This window comes from Ammospiza caudacuta, chromosome 1 (assembly GCF_027887145.1).
Source record: "Ammospiza caudacuta isolate bAmmCau1 chromosome 1, bAmmCau1.pri, whole genome shotgun sequence".
Classification (NCBI taxonomy): domain Eukaryota; kingdom Metazoa; phylum Chordata; class Aves; order Passeriformes; family Passerellidae; genus Ammospiza; species Ammospiza caudacuta.
In genome coordinates, this window is record NC_080593.1 from 21,341,676 (window position 1) to 21,361,298 (window position 19,623).

The window sequence follows — 19,623 nt, forward strand, 5'->3', positions numbered from 1 at the left end:
GGGTGATACTGAATTTGGTATCACTAAGAGATGCTGGAAAACACACAGAGTTAAAAATTGTCTAATTATCTGAAATCTAGGCCTATTAGTGTATTTTGTTTCAGTTTCTTCTCTACATAATTAATGAAGATATTCCTGCAATGAGCAAGGGATTTTGCATGCTACCACTTCTTCCCACCCACTTACCCATACAGAGTCTTTTATTCACTGAATGGTGCTTTTGGTTTTAAATGGTAAACTGAAAAATAGCTGAGAACACTAGCTTGAAGAACTCAGTAGACTGAACCCCAAAAATATTTGGAGTGATTAGTAAATACTTGATCTCTATAAGGTTTATCCATCCCCCAATGTGATTTTTTGTTCATAGCTTTACCGGAAACCACTGAAAGAAGAGATATGCTTAAAAGACTCAACTATGTCTCTACATGGGAGCGCTAATAAAAAGACCAATTATCGGAAAATAATTGCAATGAAAAATGATGAGAGGCAAATTTTAATTCTTGCAGTTTTGCTTTATTAAGCACACTGTTTCATTAGTTTGTCAAGGTTTGTACTTCTCCTCTCTCAGATGTTTTATGAGAAAGGCACAAGATTTTTTTCTTAATAAAAGAAGTCTACAATAGTCCTTTGAATTAATCCCCTTTTGAGATCTGGCATCTTATTTTTTCTACTTAGGCCCCCTGAAGCTTTCTTATCCCTTTACAATGTCTTGCCTGCTGTACTCCAACCCCCTCTAGCCTCTAAAATACCCACTCACCAGAATAAAATAACAGCATAGTTGTTTTATCCTTGTCTTTATTTTTCCCTCCTCCATCTCTTTTTAAGATGTAAAACTCTGTTTGTGTTAGTCCTGTTGAAATCCCTGGTACTTCCCACACAGAATTCATCATTCTGGGCTATTTAGATATTCATGAGCACCAGATCTCTTCTGACCAGAAGTACCTGAGGGTGGAGTCCTCAGGAAGCCCTCAGCTTCATGGGCAGAGAAGTAAAAATGTGAGGTTTGCAGTTGCTGCACTGCTCATGAGCAATGAGGAGCTCCAGCTCTCTCAGTAGAGAAGTCATTGTCTCACCCTAAGCTCAGCCGAGCCTAGTTATTGCTTTCTCAGTATGGCAGGTCTCTGGCATTCCTATGAACAGTATTTTGGATTGCTTTTACACTATCTAGGATAGAGGAATACCATCTTCAGCCTTTACAACATCCACTGCCAGTTTGGGGCTACATTACTCTGAGCAGTGTTGTCACATATTCAATTATAATGATAATGTTATACTTTCCTAAAAGGAATTTCCATTGATCTTTGTTGTACACTTCAACCCTTGTAGCACTCATCTTACAAAAGCTTAATGTAGGAAATATAAAAAAGGAGGTGTTCATAGTTTAAAAATAGAGCTGGATTCTCACTAAGTATGAAAGAAAAGAGCTTGTGATTAAAACTGATTGTGTCTTTTTCAGGCTGTGGTGGTATTTTCCAAGCTAACAGTGGGGAAATCCATTCTCCAAACTATCCTCAACCTTATAATAACAACACTGATTGCTCCTGGGTTATCCAAGTTGATCAGAGCCACAGAGTCCTATTGAATTTCACGGATTTTGACATTGAAAATCACCACTCATGTAACTATGACAATGTTGAGGTAAGTAACAAAAGAAATTTCAAAGGTTTCCTTGATTAGTCTGGTGAAATGCTTGCAAAATACCTTATACATAGATAACTGTTATGATGATACCCTTTCCCATTTATAGTGCAGTTTGCCACAGCTTGCTCCAAGCCATAGGATGAACTGCTGACATAGATAGCAGATTGCCCACATTCTGCTACAAACTCAGGAGAGAGGGAGTCTGCATCCCGCGGGAATTGCTGCTGCCTGATTTTCTTTATGTATGCACTGTTTATTCAGGTGATCTGCAGCTGTCTGTTTAATTGCTTCATTAGACCCACTGCTCTCTTTAAAACCTCACATTGCTGCTGGTTTGGGAACTTTTGTTGTCACAGAAACTCAAATTGCTGCTCAATCAGTGCACAGCAATGAAAAACTCTCCAAGTCTCCTCTTGGGAGCAGGGACATGAAATCCTGGCCCTCGATGTCAGATTGCACTTCACTCAGTACAAAGGCATGTGTGATCAGTGCTAGTCAGATAAAGCACAGTGACTGTAGCCCAAAATCCAGCTTTCCTCTCCTTGATAAACTGTCATTCACAAAGAACTCAATTTGGCAGGAGCTGAGACTCTTTTGAAAACAGCATCAGTTTTAACAACATTGCCTCGTAAAGCTTTTTTGTACTGAACTAGAAAAAAAGGAAATGTGTCCCCATTTTGCTGAGCAGAACTGAAGATTTCATTTGCCCACAAAGCCTCTTTGTACAACGACTGTTCCTTTTTTTTTTCCCTCCTGGTTATGAAGCATAAGGAAATATGATTATGTCTTTCTATTTAAATTATAAACTACATCAGGGAACCTTTGAAAAGGAGCTTTCAGTTCTTCTGTGCCATGACACAGGAGTAGAAAGTCAGAAAGTCAAAGTGCCTGACAGAAACACAAGCTAAGATGGTTGTATTTGTATTAATGCAAACAAACCATTCACAAATTAAGGGCTAAATTCTGAAAAGGCCTGATATACCAGTTTCTCTTCTAGACCTGATGCCAATGGATGCTTGCACATATCTTAACACTTTGTGGAGTGCTCAGTTCCATGAGCTTCTTGCAGCTACAAGAACAAGTCCCCCATTACCTTTACAGGCTGGATACCTTTACAGGACTGTTTTGAATCATTGAACTGTTTTGAATCATTGAACTGTTTTGAATCACTGAGTTTTGAATCATTGAAAAGAGTCATTCCCTCAGTGGCCAGAGGAGATGTCTGTGCCAGAGCTCTTTGTGTGAACAGTCTGCAGACCATGTGCAGTGACACCCCTTGTCCTCAAAGCTATAGGAGTATCTGTGGTTTGCTTCTTCTTTTTGGGTTTTTGGGGGCACTGAAGAAGGGAGTTGCCTATTATCCCCAACTGTCCAAACACAACTGGAGAGTCAAATTTGATGGAGACTTCAATCACTGCCCACAAAGTAGAGTGTGGTTTGAAAATTGATGAGGGGGAATTCTGGTTTGAAGTCAAGAGATAATAAAGGGATCTGAGGCCTTGGTGTATGAGGTAGAATTTTTCAGCGCTCATGTCAGGGAAGCAGCAGGGCAAGAAAGGAGTTAATGAGGTTTCTTTCACTCCTGGCATGCCAATAATAGGAGAATCACTTGTTACCAACACCTAGATATGATTTGTGTTCACTTGTTTTGAGACTTGCTATATGCCTCACATGTAGGAGAGCAGAGTGAGGGGACAAAGAGTGCCTGGAAAATATAAGTAGGTGTCTTACTCTGAATGGTTCAGGAATTGCATTCCAAAAGCTGTGGAAATGGAAAATACAGGCAGCTAAGGAAGCAGGTGGGTTGTTTTTCTCTCCCTAATATAGGAACAACTACCATGTATGAGTAGCACAAAGGTTCCACCCTTTTCTGTTTCTTGAACTTTTACTTATCTGTAGGGATTTCAGTTGCTCTGTGAGTTCTCTTGGGCTTCCCTCCACCCTTGAGTGCACCAATGGTCTTTTCTTTCACCCTCCCCCCTCTAAATCCACTCATTTTCCCCTGCATTATGACTCAAGTTTCTTTTTTTTCCAAATTCTTCTTCCATAAATTCCTTTCTATGGGGAACACGTGAAAACGTATTTTTTCCTCTAAGGTTTTCCATTGCACGTGTGTTATGTGAGCAAAGTGGGAGGAGAGAAAATACTTGTGTCTGCTGCTTCTTGGCCATGCTGCAACTCCATAAAGCCTGGTGCATTTTTCTGCTCAGCTGAGTGATTTCAGATGTGAACCTGAGCACAGATCTAGGTTCAGCCAAATGTATTCTGAGCCTGTGATGGTAAATCATGGGATAACTGCCCTGAGCTCCCCCTAGAGCCAATGGAGAGAATGCAGAGAGCACATATTTCATCCGTTTAGCTTTCTAAATTTAGCTGAGTCCTCTGCTTCTGCACCTCAGTTTTCTTTCTTATTTTTTCTCAGAATAGATGATCGTCTCTTCATCTGTTAAATGAGGGTGTATAGCCTTTCTCTAATCTCAAGTATAACTCAGTTATATTATGTAGAAAACATAAGATCTTTGAGAAGAGTTTTTTGTTGTCATTGTCACCATACTTGAGTAAATTTTCAATTCCTCCCTGTGTACCCACCCCTGTGTTCTTCTGTCAGGAGAGTGTGACTCACAAAAAATTTGGTTTTTTGAAGGAAAATGGATGGAAAGAAATTGTGAATGTACCAATTGCTGCATTTTTGGATTGTGTTTAACCAATAATGTATCTGATGCTATGCCAGGAGCTCAGGTCAGCAAGAGTTTCAAGTATTTGGAGACAGGAGAAGAACATGGCTCAGAAGGCAGTACTTGTAGCACAAGGTCCTGAAAAAGGGAGTGAGAATTAGCTTATTCTATCCAGTGAGTTTGATTAAGTAAATGTTTTTTTTTCTTTCCTGCTGCAGTATAGCAAGTAAAACACAGGAATATAGAAATGTAAACTTCTGGGAGATAGAGAGGAGGTACAACTTCATTTATTCCAGGTGCTGGCAAAGAGGATCTTTCAAGGGAGAACAGTTAGAAATATATGGAGTTTTTTTGGCTCAGAAGACAAAAATAGATATCTTTTTGTCATGTGTTTGTGCAAAGTTCAGGACACATTTGAAGAAGAAGGCAATGAGTGATGCAGTTATGTTTGCTGTGGAAAGGGAATTGCTGCTATGCACAATGCAACTGAAAACTTGGCTTTTAAGTGAGCAGATGCCTTGGTTTTCCTTAGCCCTGCAGCCACAAAAATGCATTTCTCAAATGTTTTTAAAATAACTTTAAGAAACTGCAGAGACTCAACTCTTTCCTGAGCTAGTGTGTGAATATTGTGGTTGCTGATCTAACTGCAACCCTGAAATCCTCCTGGTTGTATCCTCAGCTGGGCAGAGGCACACAGATCAAAGCCAGCATTTTACCAGGAGCAGTCAGGCCCTCTCTCTGTGCCCTGTCAATGCAATGCTTCTTCTCAGATAAATCCTCTCACTACTGTCGAGGGAAAGACACTGCCTTAATTCCTGAGGGTTATTTTTTCCCCCCACATTCCATGGTTTGTGGTTTTTAACTCCAGGCCATCTGATTTATATACAGAATATATGTGCAGAGGAAGAATAAACACTGCACACTGTGTATTAGAGGGTGATTGTGGCAGGCTGCCAAGAGAGAAGAAAAGGTTGAATGGATGGATGTTTTTGGGTGTCTTTACCAGGTACTCATTTTAACAGGCGTTGCAGACTTAATGCTCCATCCCCAGATCCCACACAGCTCGCCAGTGTTCACAGAACCACAGGCCAATGTTTAATTCATGAGTGCAGCATTGACTATGTAGGGTATGTCAGGGGATTAAGCAGGAGTTTTGTCCCTTGTTTCTTAGCTCTGAAGTTTATTTGAGACAGGTCATCTCTCTCTCAGCTGCTGGGTTTTTTGGGTTTTTTCACTACTGTGTTCAAAAGCCTTTGAATACTGGAGGCAGAAACATTGCATTGTGTTAGTTAAAAATTTCTAACTCATTGGCGCTGCCTTGCACAGACTTGCTAGGATGTGAGACATTTTGAAGTAAAGAAAGATATTCTCAACAAAAAGTACGTATTTTCTAATCTGGTGGCATTTGTATAGCTTTTATATAGCTTTTAGCCTCCTGACTCCATTTTTGGGCGCTCCTATGCATATTTTAATCCATATTTTTCTCTATTATATTAAATGATGTGCATATGGCAGGGCAGGACCTTAATGCTGAAACAGGAACTGAATTACTGAATTCAACGGCTGTTGCAGCACCAAGGCTCCTCCTCTGTGATCATGCAGCTGTGCTGGGAGCTCCAGGGCTCCTTACTGCTGGAGGGAGGCACTTCTGGGACTGTCCCCTGGCTCCAAACACAGCAGCAACAAATCACTTCTGCTGGAGTGCTAGGAATGATTAATGGGGGACTGAGACTGTGGCCATTCTTCTCTCTCTGTACTTTCTCTTGTCAAAATTTTGATGTTGTTTAAATTATAAACTCATTGGTTTTAACTTCTCTGTCCTTCTCTTCCTGATTGTGAAACAGGAAGGAAACAAAATTATCAGCTGTAGGGGGGGGGGTAAAAAGAGAAGGAAGCGTTTTGTGGTTAAATGAAAAGTGATGAAAAGTGAAGTTTTGCAAACCTCTCTACTTTCTTCCTCCTTTTTTTTTTTTTTTTTTTTTTTGCTTTTCTTTACCCTCTGCTTAAATAGCACTTCATCTTCATGTGTATATGTTTAATTTGGCACTCCTAAGCTTTTATAAAACATAGATGTAGGACTCTGATCCTTGATGCTGGATCTAAAAACCTTAATCCTGGTGACCTTTTATCCAGAGTCATAGCTCTCACTGGTGCACCAGTTGCATATTGGGGCCAGTTTAGAAATCTTTACTGAGACAAGATGTAGGGTTTAACTGAATGAAAGCTGCACAGGAGCATGTGTTGGCCATTAACAGGAAACAGCAAATATATGGGGATATGTCGACTGTTAAATGAGTGTTGCTTCAATACCCAATGCACATGATAGAAGATGTTTACTTGGGGCATTTTTTTACATTTGGTTACAAGGATCCCATAGCTTCAACCTGAAATATATGCATTTTTTGGAAATTGCCACTTAAGATGGGCAATGTACAGTTTGTTTGCACTGCCCATAGCGATCAAAATTAATGGACATAAGAAAGGGAATGAAATTAAAATCTTCTCAATACTCCCATTGAAACCAAATACTTTATTTGATATTTTCATGACAGGTATTTGATGGTCCTAACAATGAAGCACCACTTCTTGAAAGGCTGTGTGGAGCAGAGCATCCTCCTCCCATCACATCCTCCAGGAACCTGATGTACATCAGAATGCACTCTGACACAACCATCCAGCACAGGGGCTTCAGTGCTCGCTTCACAGAGGGTAATTGCATCATTTGCATTAATGCACATTTATCTCATCACCACTTTGTATCTGACACAGTCTTTTAGCACAGCTGATAATGAAAAGTGTCATTTCTACCCACGCAGCACACCAGTGTGTGTCTTTACCAAGAACAAATTTTTCCAAATTATAGATAAAAGACTTTAAAGTCGAGGATCAACTTAGATTCTTCAATTGGGAAAAAAGAAATCATACTTTTTATAGCAAGGCATGTAGCACACATCAGCTGCTCTTATTCTTCCTCCCTAGAGGGTTAGCTGTCCATAACTGTCCTGAGAAAAATGTGCAACTGGCAGTTTCCACAGACCTGGTGACAAAATAACATTTTATATGGCCATCCATGCGCATGAATCTGAAAAGCTAGAAAAGAATTCTGTGGTGCTGTTGATGAAGTCCATGGATTCAGGCCTGCACACTCTGCCAAACATCAACTATCCAATTTGTGGCAGACTAATTGGTATTTTACATGGTTTCCTTTTTAATGAAAAATGACACCAACTGGGCAGAATTTTTTTCATGAAGTTACATACCATTTGATACCGTGATTTGCTTTTACTTTTTCTCAGTAATTTGTGAAACAACTTTTCCCCAAGTTACAGACATTTAATATTTGCGGACAAAATCAGTCTCTCTAATTTTCCTCTCAGGCTTCTTGTCACTTTTAATTATTCCTTTTTGCAGAAATGTTTCTTTCTCAAAAATATTGTGAAAAATTATAAAGAAAAGGAGGATCCTGTATGAACAAAAACCTCAGAAACCCCAGTTGCTGAGGTACTAGTTACATACCTAATTAGGTAATCTGGCTAACAGTGGTGAGAGCCTGAACTGCTCAGATTTCTCAGAACATTTACTGGGTTTAGTACTGCACAAACCATGTCTGGTGAGTGAGTGCTCCCTGCCTAGGATGTTAGCAACCCAGCTTCCCTCTTCCTGAGAAAACTCAGTTAACTAATCCCATCTTTTGGTTGGTGTTTTAGGCAGCACAGCACAATAAATGAGCCTCACTCGTTGGTACTCAGCTCCTCACCCTGCAGTTTAAAGCAGGTGTGTGTTAAACTCTGACCTGGGCTGTTTATGGGCTGCCAGTGCGCTTAGAGATGAGGCAAGGCAGCACTCAGCCCTGTCAGCCAAAGTTCTGCAGTCAGTCAAGCTCTAGAGTGTGTGCAACACCTCACACAATTTCAGTTTTGCTGACACAGCTCCAAGAGGATCCTGCCAATGCAATGTGGGGCCACCCTTGGGTGCTGGAAAGTTGTGGACAGTTATTTATGATTTTTTTCTTCCTAGCTGCCAACATAAACAAGTGACCAGAGAAATGGGTGTTCTGCACTACCCTTAAACAAAGTTATTTTTGCCCCAAGGTATCTCTGCTGGGCTATGAAGACATGAAATCTATCAGGTCTAAAGTCAGTCTGGCTTCTTGCAGATGACTAGCCAGGTGCAGCATGGCATGTGGTCATGAAAGTGCAGCCAGTGCTGGGAGCTAATCCTTAAGTCTATTCTTCTGATTAAATGCTATTGGGAATTTTATCCTATTTCATGCTAATGTACCTTGTTACACTTTATGTGTTCATTTTCACTACAGAATCTAGGCAAGGTGATTTGTGTATATAAATATTTATATATGTATCTATGCTTTTGTGTTTCATTCTAAAGCATGTGGAAGTTTCATAGAGTCAGATTCAGTTGGGGCAGCAATTTCCTCTCCTCTGTATCCTGCCAAATACCCAAACAATCAGAACTGCAGCTGGATTATTCAGGCTCAGGAACCATGTAAGTAAAAACATCTTTTGTAGTCAGTTGAGATGACTAACATCCTCATCTTCTTTTCTGTAATAACAATGCAAAATTCCTCCTTTATTTCTTTAGGAAGTTCTGCTTCCTGGTAGCTGTGAGTGTGGATCTCCCAATCTGTCACAAGTCAGATTTCACTGTAAAAGATTAAGTGGTTAGTGAGGAAAACAATTCACAACTTTGTCATCCTAGCCAATTTACTGTGACCCAAGTGTTAAAATTATAAATGAGGTGTTGAATACTATGTGAAGTTGGATTCATTTGTGAGAAAATCTAAGGGTTTACATATAATTAAAGCAGTTGTATTTAGCTGAACATATTTTGGTCTGGAGTTTTCAAGCTGGAGTTGTATTACATGAAAACTATGCTATTGACATTAAAAAAATTAGATTGAATAATGAGAAAAGGTACACAGAAATTTCAATTTCAAATACAAACAAAAATAAATAAGCTGTTATGTGCATAGATACACTGTCAGCTATTCATAATTTTACACAGATTTATGACTGATCATAAACCACTGAATATTTTCCATCAGATACTGCTACTACGTTTAATACTCTGTGTTACCTTTACAATGTATAAAATCCCTAAAAATAATTTATATGTGTTAAATCCCATAATAATGTCCTGGTATCCTAATTTAAAATAGCAGCTATTCTACTCCAGTTGCACACATTATATTTAGATGTTGTTAAAATCCTAGAATGTTTCAATCATATTTATAAGTTTATTTTGCTAGTTTATAAAACAAATATCAATTTGCCAAGAAAATACCAAAACATAAATCAGGAGATAAGCAATCCTTTTTTAAGTATAGTTACAAATAGGATGTCCATGAAAAAGGCATCATCTGAGCAGTTCATCACCTATGTAACGTTTATTTTTAAAGACAAACTTTCCCTGGATTTGTATTGAAAATTCATACATGACTCCTGAATTACATGAGTATGAGAGACCATAAAAATGCTGTGTGAGAAGCAGTGACTTCCTCCACTTACCAGCAGGACCACCCCATGCATCCTGTTACAGCTGCACGTGGTTTCATTACGCTGTATGTAATGCTATTATTTATGGCATTTCATAAATGAACAGCATGCATACCCAGTGCATACCCATGTCTGATAGATTCATCCAGCGGCAGGCCACAGCAGAGATCCTGCTCTGCTTTTACTGGGAAGGCCAACAAGTCTCCTGCTCTGGCCACCCACTGTGTTTTGCCTTTTTGCTGTGTATCCTGAGGACCTGCATTGACAGCTGTGATTGACTGAGCAGGAGGGACACAAAGGATGCAGCTGAATGCCAGCCAGGGCACCCTGCTGGATGCAGCCTGGCCTCTGTGGCTGTCATCTCAGCTGCTTCAGGCCAATTAAGTGGGGCCCAGGGAGAAGCAAAATATTTGTGTCAAATTCAGTTTGGTCAGTGTGGGAGAAAACTTAGTTATCATCTAAATCATGAGACTCTTTCTGACCCACTCAAAGTGCATGGAACCCTAAGGCCAGTTATAATTACTGTCCAGACTGGTGTCAAGGACAGCCTCTCTTCTGCCAGCTTCACCTTTATTTGTATCAGACAAGCAGGAGTAGTAGGAGAGTCAAAAATACTCTGAATCAGAAATTCTCTTTTTTGTTATATAGCCTGCAGTCCAAGAGCATGGAAAATCCAATTCTGTACAAGTACAACTGAGGGTAGTTAATGATCCTTTGACCAGTTCAATTGATGAATGTGGAATGTTGGAATATGATGAAAGAAGCTGCTCTTTCTAAGCCTGGAGCAGGGCACATTTGTCCAGATCTATGATATAGATTGCAAAGGGACAGCAGGTCATGGGTGTGTAGAAATAAGTTGTGTTTCTGAAAGTCTGTAGATTTTCCATGTTTTATTTGCTATTTTTTTCAGTATATAATGAAGTTGCCCAGAAACGAGGACACTTAGATCCATGTGTATATGCTAAATTCTCTCCTTCTGATGTTGATTGAACTAGAAAGTACTGAAATGTACTGAAGGGATTTACCAGGACCTTTGCACTAAAGGTTAATGCACTTAAATTAAATTCATTCAATATATAACGAGAAAAAAAAAAAAAAACTAGTTCAGATATGCTTTATGGGGACTGAGTGAACTTAAGAGGAAAAAAAGAACATTTGTTTACATGTAAATATTTCTCTGTGAAATTGCTAACTTCTTCCTAAATTTTGACTCTTTGCTCTTGCCAGTCAACCATGTCACACTTTCATTCACTGACTTTGATATTGAAAAGAATGGACAAAACTGTACAACGGATTTTGTGGAGATTTTGGATGGGAATAACTATGAAGCTCCTCTTCAAGGTATTGTACCTTTCCCTTGTGTATTTGATATATATAGAACTACGCCCAAAGTAAGCAGGAGAAGGTTTTCTGTTCATGGTCTCCTGCTCCATGGATTTTCTTTGATAACAGAATCTCCTTGGCCTCTCTGGCCAGAGGAAATTGAGAATGAAGAATAAGTCTTCAGTGTGAATGGCAGAGTTCTCCCAGGCTCTGACTCTGCTCCTGCTAACCTGCAGTTTGGTGTTGACTCCAGCTGCCTTTTCCTTCCTCTTCAGTGGAACAATATTGGGAACCAAGCAATTCAGTTTAAACTGAATTTCCATTTAACTGCACAAACACATAAGTCACAAGCACAGCAAATAAGCATAGTCCATGCCGAACACAGGTAAGGAAGCTGAAGACTTCTGGGAGCAGAAAATGGTTTTTTGTCAAGCCATGGAAAGCCTAATTCTTCTGCTCTTTCCTGAGTTTTTGATAGTTTTCTTCTGATTTCTTTGGACAGTACCATCCCCTTCAAGTGCCAGGAGCAGCCTGAAGCAGCAAAATTCTCAGCCCTGGTCACAGGGTGGTCCCAACTCTCCTCATATCCCTAGGACTGCCCCTAATTACTTTCTGGAAGATTCAGAATATCCCTGCCTTACTATGTTCTCCCTTAATCTGTTTTTGTACATGCTCCTTTGTTGGGAGGGGGGCTGCAGTCAGTTTAAATTGTTTGTTACTAGGAGCAGAATTCATTTTTTGTCTCCTATCCTTGGCTTTCACTTGCCAAAAGGACTTTTTAGTTCTTACAGGGGACATGTAAGAAAGATGGGGGAAAACCTTTTAGAAAGGCATATGAGATTGTCATGGTATTAAGCTAAAAGAAAGTAGATTTCAACTAGATATAAAGAACATTTTTTTCAATGAGGGTGGTGAAATACTGCAACAAGTTGTCTAGAGAATTGGTAGATGCCCTGGCAACATCCAAGGTCAGGCTGGATGAGGTTCTGAGCTACAATATCTAGTTGAAGATGTCCCTGTTCATTGCAGGGTGGTTGGACTAGATGACCTTTAAAGGTTCCTTCCAACCCAAAGTAGTCCATGATTCCATGATACTAACTGCTATCTTTCTTTTTACTGGCAGATGCCTTTTTGACAGATCATGACTCATATTCCTAATCCCCATGTTACAATCCATTACAGGAGAAATGGTCTGTTATTTTTCAGGGTTTTTCTTTTTTTTTTCATCAGAACCAATTGAGTGAAATGGAAACCACTGTCAGATATATCTGATAGGTTTTCTTGGGGTTTATTTCCAATTAGGCAGTCATCCCTCATATTTTTCATTTTCATTAAGGGAACTCAATGACAGAATAGCCAGGGACCAGGGTGTCTAGAATGCTGGACATCCTTTTTCTGTTAAAAAAAAAATTGCCACAAGGGTTGAGTTTTGTGTAAAAATGACTACTTTTTAATGTAGATTGAATTGACAACTAAAATTGTTAACAACAAGCATTACTCCTGCTTGTTGTCAGACATTAACTCCAATGTTAAATTAGCAGCAGTAATTACATGCTGAACACTCATTTTTTTTTCCCCTCTGTGTTCTGCTCTCTTTCAGGCCGTTACTGTGGCACTGCTATGCCACATCCTATCACTTCTTTTGGTAATGCCTTGGTGGTGAATTTCATCTCCAACAATGATGTTGCTGCCAGGGGCTTCCATGCCACCTATGCTGCATCGTCATCATGTAAGTCCATACAACAGGTGCTACTTCCTTATGCCACTGACTTTTAAGAAAAAGAACAGATCCTTTACCTCTTTTTCTCTCTGCCATTCAATTTTTGAACCTCCCCTGTTGCCCCTTCTCTTTTTGGCTGAGGTCTCAGCAAGTACATCAACAAGCTAAAGAACAAAGAGACCAGGAGAATTGCTTTCTTGATTAGCAAGTGCTCTGTCTCTGTCAATTTTTTTTGCTGTTTTTTTGTTTATGCCATCCTTTCCAAGCCTCTGCTGTCTCTTTCTTGTTGCAGCCTGCGGGGGTACTTTCCACATGGACAGAGGAGCTTTCAACAGCCCTGGCTACCCCGAGCTGTATCCGCCCAACAGCGAGTGTATCTGGACAATCCACAGCTCCCCTGGCAACCGGCTCCAGCTGTCCTTCATGTAAATCAATTGCCAGGGGTCATTATTCAGCCTTTAACAGACCTGAAGGAAGGATGCTCTGTGTTTGTTAGGAAATGTAATTACCCAGTGATAAAGCTGAAACATATTTTTAGAGTAACTTGGAAAGAGAACACAGCAGGGGTTAGTGGCAGCTTGCAATCAGTGTTTCCCTGTCTTAGTCATTGCTTCTGTTAAGGCATATTCAGCATTATATAAATAGGTGGTTTATTATCTGAGCAGCATGAGATGGTGAAGCCAATTCTTACTCACCTATAAACAAGAAGAGGAAATTTAGCATCACTCTGCCTTTTCGTTACAAAGGAAATTCCTGCAATGTAAAGATTCATTTTAGTGTTTGTTATATATCTGATTAATATAAAGGGCCTAGATATCCCACACATTATAGGGTTATGCCTCTGGAGGGATCTTGACACATTTATGAAGTGGGCTGAGGTAAACCTCATGAAATTCAACACTGGCAAGTGCCAGATCCTAAACCTGGGTCAGGGCAGTCCCAGATATGCCCACAGGTTGGGCAGAGAAGGGGTTGAGAACAGCCCTGTAGGGAAGGACTTGGGGGTGATGGTTGATGAAAAACTCAACACGAGCCAGCAGTATGCGCTCACAGCCCAGGAAGCCAAAGGAATCCTGGGCTGCATCCAAAGGAGTGTGGCCAGCAGGGCAGGGGAGAATTCTGCCCCTGTCTTCTGCTCTCATGAGGTCCCACCTGGAGCACTGCATATGGTTGGGTTGCCCCAGTTAAAGAAAGACATGGAAGGCACAAAGCTGAAAAAGGGACTGGGGCACTTCCCTTGCGAAGATGGGCTGAGAAAGTTTGGGCTGTTCAGGGAAGAGAGAGAGAGAAAAGAGGAGAGGGGAGAGGAGAGAAGGCTGTGTGGAGACCTCTTAGCAACCTTCCAGTATCTGAAGGGGGCATACAGGGAAGATGAAGGGGGATCTTCATCTGGAACTGCAGGGACGGGACAGGGGACAATAGCTTCAAACTGATAATGCACAAGATTTGGATTAGATGTTAGAAATTCTTCACTGTGAGTGTGATGAGGCACAGGAACAGGCTGCCCAGAGAAGTTGTGGATGCCCCAAACCTGGCAGTGTTCAAGGCCAGATTGGATGGGGCTCTGGGCAATCTGGTCTAGTGGAAGATGTCCTTGTCCATGGCAGAGTATTTCAAACTATTTGATCTTTAAGGTCCATTCCAACTCAAAACATTCTATGATTCTATTCTGAGATTCTAAAATTGATGTTAGATTTTTAAAAATTTCTTCAACAGTTAAAGCAGAGGAGCTACAACAATAATCAGAAGAATATGTGATGAAATTTTGTTTTCCCTGTAGTAAACTAACTTTCCTCTGAACACTTCTGAGAAGAAAGTCATGTGGAGAATTATGTGGAGTCCTTTACCAGGGTTGTTAGGTTGTTCTTTACCCATGAGGTAGATTTCTGAGCCTCCTCATTTCCAGGCATCAAACAGTGGCTGCTGCCAAGAAAGAGAGCACTGACCTTTAGCAAAGCTTATGAAGAATGAGCAGGAAAACAAAACTAACTCTGAAACCTGCATTTGTAATTAATCAGAACAAAAGGAAATTTTTTCTGGTAACACACTGACTGCATAAGACACAACTTGTTAGGCATGTGCTGATTCACTAATGCAATAAAAAGGACATTCTATTCCTCCACTACTCACTGAAGCAGAGAAAAAGCACTACAGCCTGAAAACATTTTCCAAAATGTTTTCCAGAAGCCTGAGAACATTTTTCAAAATGTCACAAAATAAGCAGTAACTTTTCAGAAACAACTCAAAATTCTGCTGTGAAGCAGAAACTTTTAGTGGAACATACATTTGCTTATATAAAGTGACACTGAGTAGATGTTAATTCTTTTTCTTCAGTTACAAATAGCTGAAAGGCAAGGTGAAAATTCGGGAAAATATTGAGTAATTATGTTAGAAAGCACTATTTTTTTAATTTAATTTAGTGTTAGGAGGTTATAAAGTTTTTTTTTTGGCATGAGGCAATAATTTTCTTCAATGTCTGTCTTGCAATGCGAGGGCTAGCTTTAAATTGTTCTGAAATATATCCAGATGAGTGGTTGGAACCATTTCACAGCATGATATGCTGAACACATATGGCTATATTCAAATCTGAAAGGGAGAAGTTGTTACCAGAGTATCAGAAAACATGAATATTTAAGGCATTGGTTATTAGAGGCACTCTCTGGAATCTTTTCTATATATTTATAGCCTGCTTCTGGAAACCATGTTGGTTTGTATAAAAGCAATTCATTTAAAATAACAGATGATTTTTAGAATATATTTATCGTTCACCTTGGTGCAATAATTAGTAATTAATTTGATTACTATGTATCATTCCTTTTCTGGGATAAAAAGTACTTTAGAAGAGTTGATAACAATCCTTATTATTATTTTGCACACCCAGATATGTTAAAGTCAGAGAGGCCAGAGGAACAGTAATATTTTATAATTCTGGAGGAACTGCTAAGGGATTTCTGACCTCTGAGGTGCTAACTGCAACTAAATCAGCAATTGTTTTCTGACCACAGCATGTGCTGAAATAATAGACATATGAAGGGGCTAAAATATTCTCTGCACTCGACATTCACTGGATTTACATTAAAAATCTGGATTATATCTCAGGGCTTTCATGGTTGTTCTTGGAGAACCAAGAAATTTTAAAAGCATTTGAGAACTCCTTAAAATGTGTAACTCTGCACACTGAAGCTCTGTTATAAAATAAGGAGCTGGAAAGTCGTGCCCTGTATTGGTGGCCTTGGCAGGTGCTGAGGGTTTTGTTGCTGCCCTTTTCCTAAGCCTTACAGAAGGATACCATCCACAGTGGGATTATTGGCCTGGCAGGCCACACTCTGAACTATGTGCCAGTCCTGTGTGTGCTAATGCTCTTCTGCTGTGTTGGAACAGAGCATTTCAGCTGGAGGACAGCAGTGGCTGCACCAAGGATTACCTGGAGATTCGGGAAGGGAGTGACACAGGCACGCTGGCAGGACGGTTCTGTGGGAGCTCCTTCCCTTCCAATTACACATCAACTGTTGGACATATCCTCTGGGTCAAGTTTGTCTCAGACACCTCAGGCACAGGTGTTGGCTTCAGGGCCACCTTCTCTCACTGTGAGTAGATGTAATTTGATTGAAAGCTATTGTTCTTTCATAGTACTTCTGAAATTATTCTAAAAAGGGGTTGTTTGGGTCTCTAAAGTCTATTAGAAAATATTTGCTGATGTCAAAAAGTAAATTTAAAAATATTTTGTAAAACCTCTACGGAATGTAAAGGGAGTGCTCTTAAACATGCAAGAAGTATATCATATTTATTAGGCAATTGGAAAATTAAGAAAAAGTATTTATTTCTCAGCTTTCTTGTTGGTTTTTTTTTTGCTTTTTTTGGTTTTTTTTTGAGTGTGACAGTGTTCATCTTCTGGTTTGGATCTAGATGCCATCAACCAGGGAGTGGAATTAGAAAAAAGGGAATTATGCCAATTTATAGATCCAGTATTTCAATGGACTACTGCCAACATCAGTCTGACTTGATGCTTGAACAGACTGCGGAAGCTAAACATTCATGGCCATTTTGATTATGCAAGCTAAACTTCTAATAATTTCCCTTCTTTTGAGATTTAACTCCTTTTCAAAATGAATTATCAATAGTTCAGACCTCAGTGAAGTCAGAACCATTTTTCACGAGAATGTGCACAGGCATTTAAAAAAATTCTTTAATGATTTTGGGTAGAAATGAATATAAAGTAGTCAGAGTCAGGGAGGAGTTTAGGTGTGCTGTCTTCCTGCTTCCCCTACAGGTAGACCCATATGGCTCAAATGGGTAATTTCTTTCAGAAAAGGGAACACTGCATCTCTCAAAACAAGAAGATAATTGGATGTAAATCTTCGAGCTGTCTGAGATGTTTTACAGCCTTACCGCACCATCCAGTCCCAAACTAAATCACACGGGCCCCCCAGCTTTTCTTTTGCTGTACATGAATTAGAGGCATTAGTTGTGTCCTTCTTGTTTTTCAGTGTTTGGAAATGACATTGTGGGAGAGAGAGGACAAATAGCCTCCCCCCAGTGGCCCAGGAGTTATCCTCCCAATTCCAATTACCAGTGGCGGATAAGCGTTAACGCTTCCCAGGTTATCCACGCCCGCGTCCTGCAGATGGATATTGAAAATCATCACAGGTGCCAGTATGACAGCCTAAAGGTGATTTCCTTCTGACAAGTTATTTTATCAACTTTAGTAAAATGGATGAATAGAGAAACCTACAGGATGAATGGGGAGCATTTCTGAGGGTGTGGTGTGGCTTACTGTTTTTGCTGTGTTGTCCTTTCAATAATTATTATGTATGGGAAGAGTATTATATATTCAATAATATATATTGTATGTATTCAAAAATATATTCAATTATATATTAAATAATTATTTATTTATTTATACTCTTTAGCTCCCTAACAGATATTTCCAAGTTTGAAATTTACTGAAAATAAGTCCACAATTATACAATCCTGAATATTACTATTAAAGAATTTCAGGTCAGATGCCAGACTGAAATTTGTTCCATGATTGTTAAGGACAACAGTGATAGTAACATCTAAATGCTTCTAAAAATAAAGTTATTCTAAAATCCTACAAGGAACAATTCTTGTGCCTTCTTTGCTCTCTGCATCAGTAATTTGGCTGCTGGTGGCAGAAGGGCGCCTCTTTCTTGCAGTTTGATTGTTTCTCTGTACCCTCCCTGTACTATAGTCTAGATGGGTTAAAAAATAGAATAGTGGAATAGTTTGGACTTGGAAGGGGCCTTTTACAGCTTATCTAGTTCAAGCCCCCAGTAATAAGCAGGGGCATCTTCAACACAGCACCCATAGTGCTAAGCAAAATGAACAATAGAGAATACAACTTCTTTCTGAACTTAGCCAACATAATCACTTAAATAAGGTAAATCTCTTCTTGCTTTCTTTTTTTTTTTAAGCAGGTAATTAATCAATTATCCTTTTTTTCTTTTTGAGAAAGTTAATGCTAGTTCAATATTTTTAGTTCATTATTAATTTACTGATATTCAAATGTAATATTAGTTCAAAATGGAAATAAAACTTTTTCTTTCACCTCATGTCATATACTAGCAGCATTTTTTTCTCCTAACTCTGCCTGCCTTTCTTTGTCCCTCTGAAGGCAAAATGAGTTTCTTAAACCAGGTAGACATTTAGTGGGTGCAAACCAGTCTGATCTTTAATCTCACTCAAGGATCAAATTATTAATGCAATGTTAATGTTTATTTAATAATTCTTATCTTCCTCTACTGGACATTTTTACTGGGTGGTAGATGAGAAGAACAAAATAAGCTTAAAAGGTGGCAAAGGAGAAACACCTTGTAACCAGACAAGATTTTGGGTTATAAATATATAAAGAAAATATTTCTGTATATTTATCTGATAGAATTCAAAATACATATGTTCCTCAGTGGGTGGAAAAAAGATAAAGGAAAGAAAAGAAAAGTAATTCTTTTTCTCTCCCCTGCATATCATGGTTTGTTGGTTTTTTTCCCATCAAGAGTAAAAATTGTACTTTTGGACTCTTTTTAAAGTGGGATGTCATTCTATGTCCCCAAAGAGCAGCCCTGTGATAGGGAATGAGGTGAATTTGATGACTTTCATTCAGATACTTCTTCTGTGAAAGCTTCACTTTTAACTGCATATAATGGAAAGGAAGATTTTATTTCCTTTTTATAAGAGAGGTTTCTCTCTAACTTGGATATGTTCAAAGATCCCTCACTGATTGAAAGAGGGTAATTTTCTCCTTGGGAATTTGCTGAGTATGGGGCAGATGAAAATCTGGCTCTGTGAGGAACAGCACTGTTCTTCTTTCTGCAGGTGTTTGATGGGTCCACAGTTCATGCTCGTCTTGTTGCAACATACTGTGGTGCAGACCCTGCCTCTTTTGCATCCTCTGGCAGTTCCATGACAATCCAGTTCCAGTCAGATTCCTCTGTGACTGGAAAAGGCTTTCTTTTGGAGTGGTATGCAGTGGATGCTTCTTCTGTTACACGGACCATTGCTAGAGGTGGGTTTTCAGTGAGTTCCACAGCTGCAAGTGGTACAGCCAGTGATACACTCAGCTTTACTTAAAGAAATCCAAACAAACTTCCCCTCTAGAGAAAGCCCAAGTTATTAATGAGAGAAAGATTTCAGCAACATTTTAATGAAGCATTTTACTATCTTTTAAAAACAACTTCTAGAAACTCTTAGATAGACTAATTTACAGTGTTCTAAAAATAAGCATGTTGCTAGA

The 19,623-nt window shown here is 39.4% G+C and overlaps 1 protein-coding gene across 1 annotated transcript in view; it reads left to right on the forward strand.

Annotated features, from left to right (window-relative positions):
• CUBN (cubilin) overlaps nucleotides 1-19,623 on the forward strand; it is a 143,091-nt gene that overhangs the window by 71,412 nt on the left and 52,056 nt on the right. Inside the window, 9 exon segments of the mRNA XM_058808268.1 lie at nucleotides 1,457-1,638; nucleotides 6,869-7,025; nucleotides 8,703-8,819; nucleotides 11,057-11,170; nucleotides 12,753-12,881; nucleotides 13,165-13,297; nucleotides 16,254-16,459; nucleotides 17,360-17,541; nucleotides 19,206-19,395. Of these exon segments, the coding sequence (XP_058664251.1) occupies nucleotides 1,457-1,638; nucleotides 6,869-7,025; nucleotides 8,703-8,819; nucleotides 11,057-11,170; nucleotides 12,753-12,881; nucleotides 13,165-13,297; nucleotides 16,254-16,459; nucleotides 17,360-17,541; nucleotides 19,206-19,395 (1,410 nt within the window).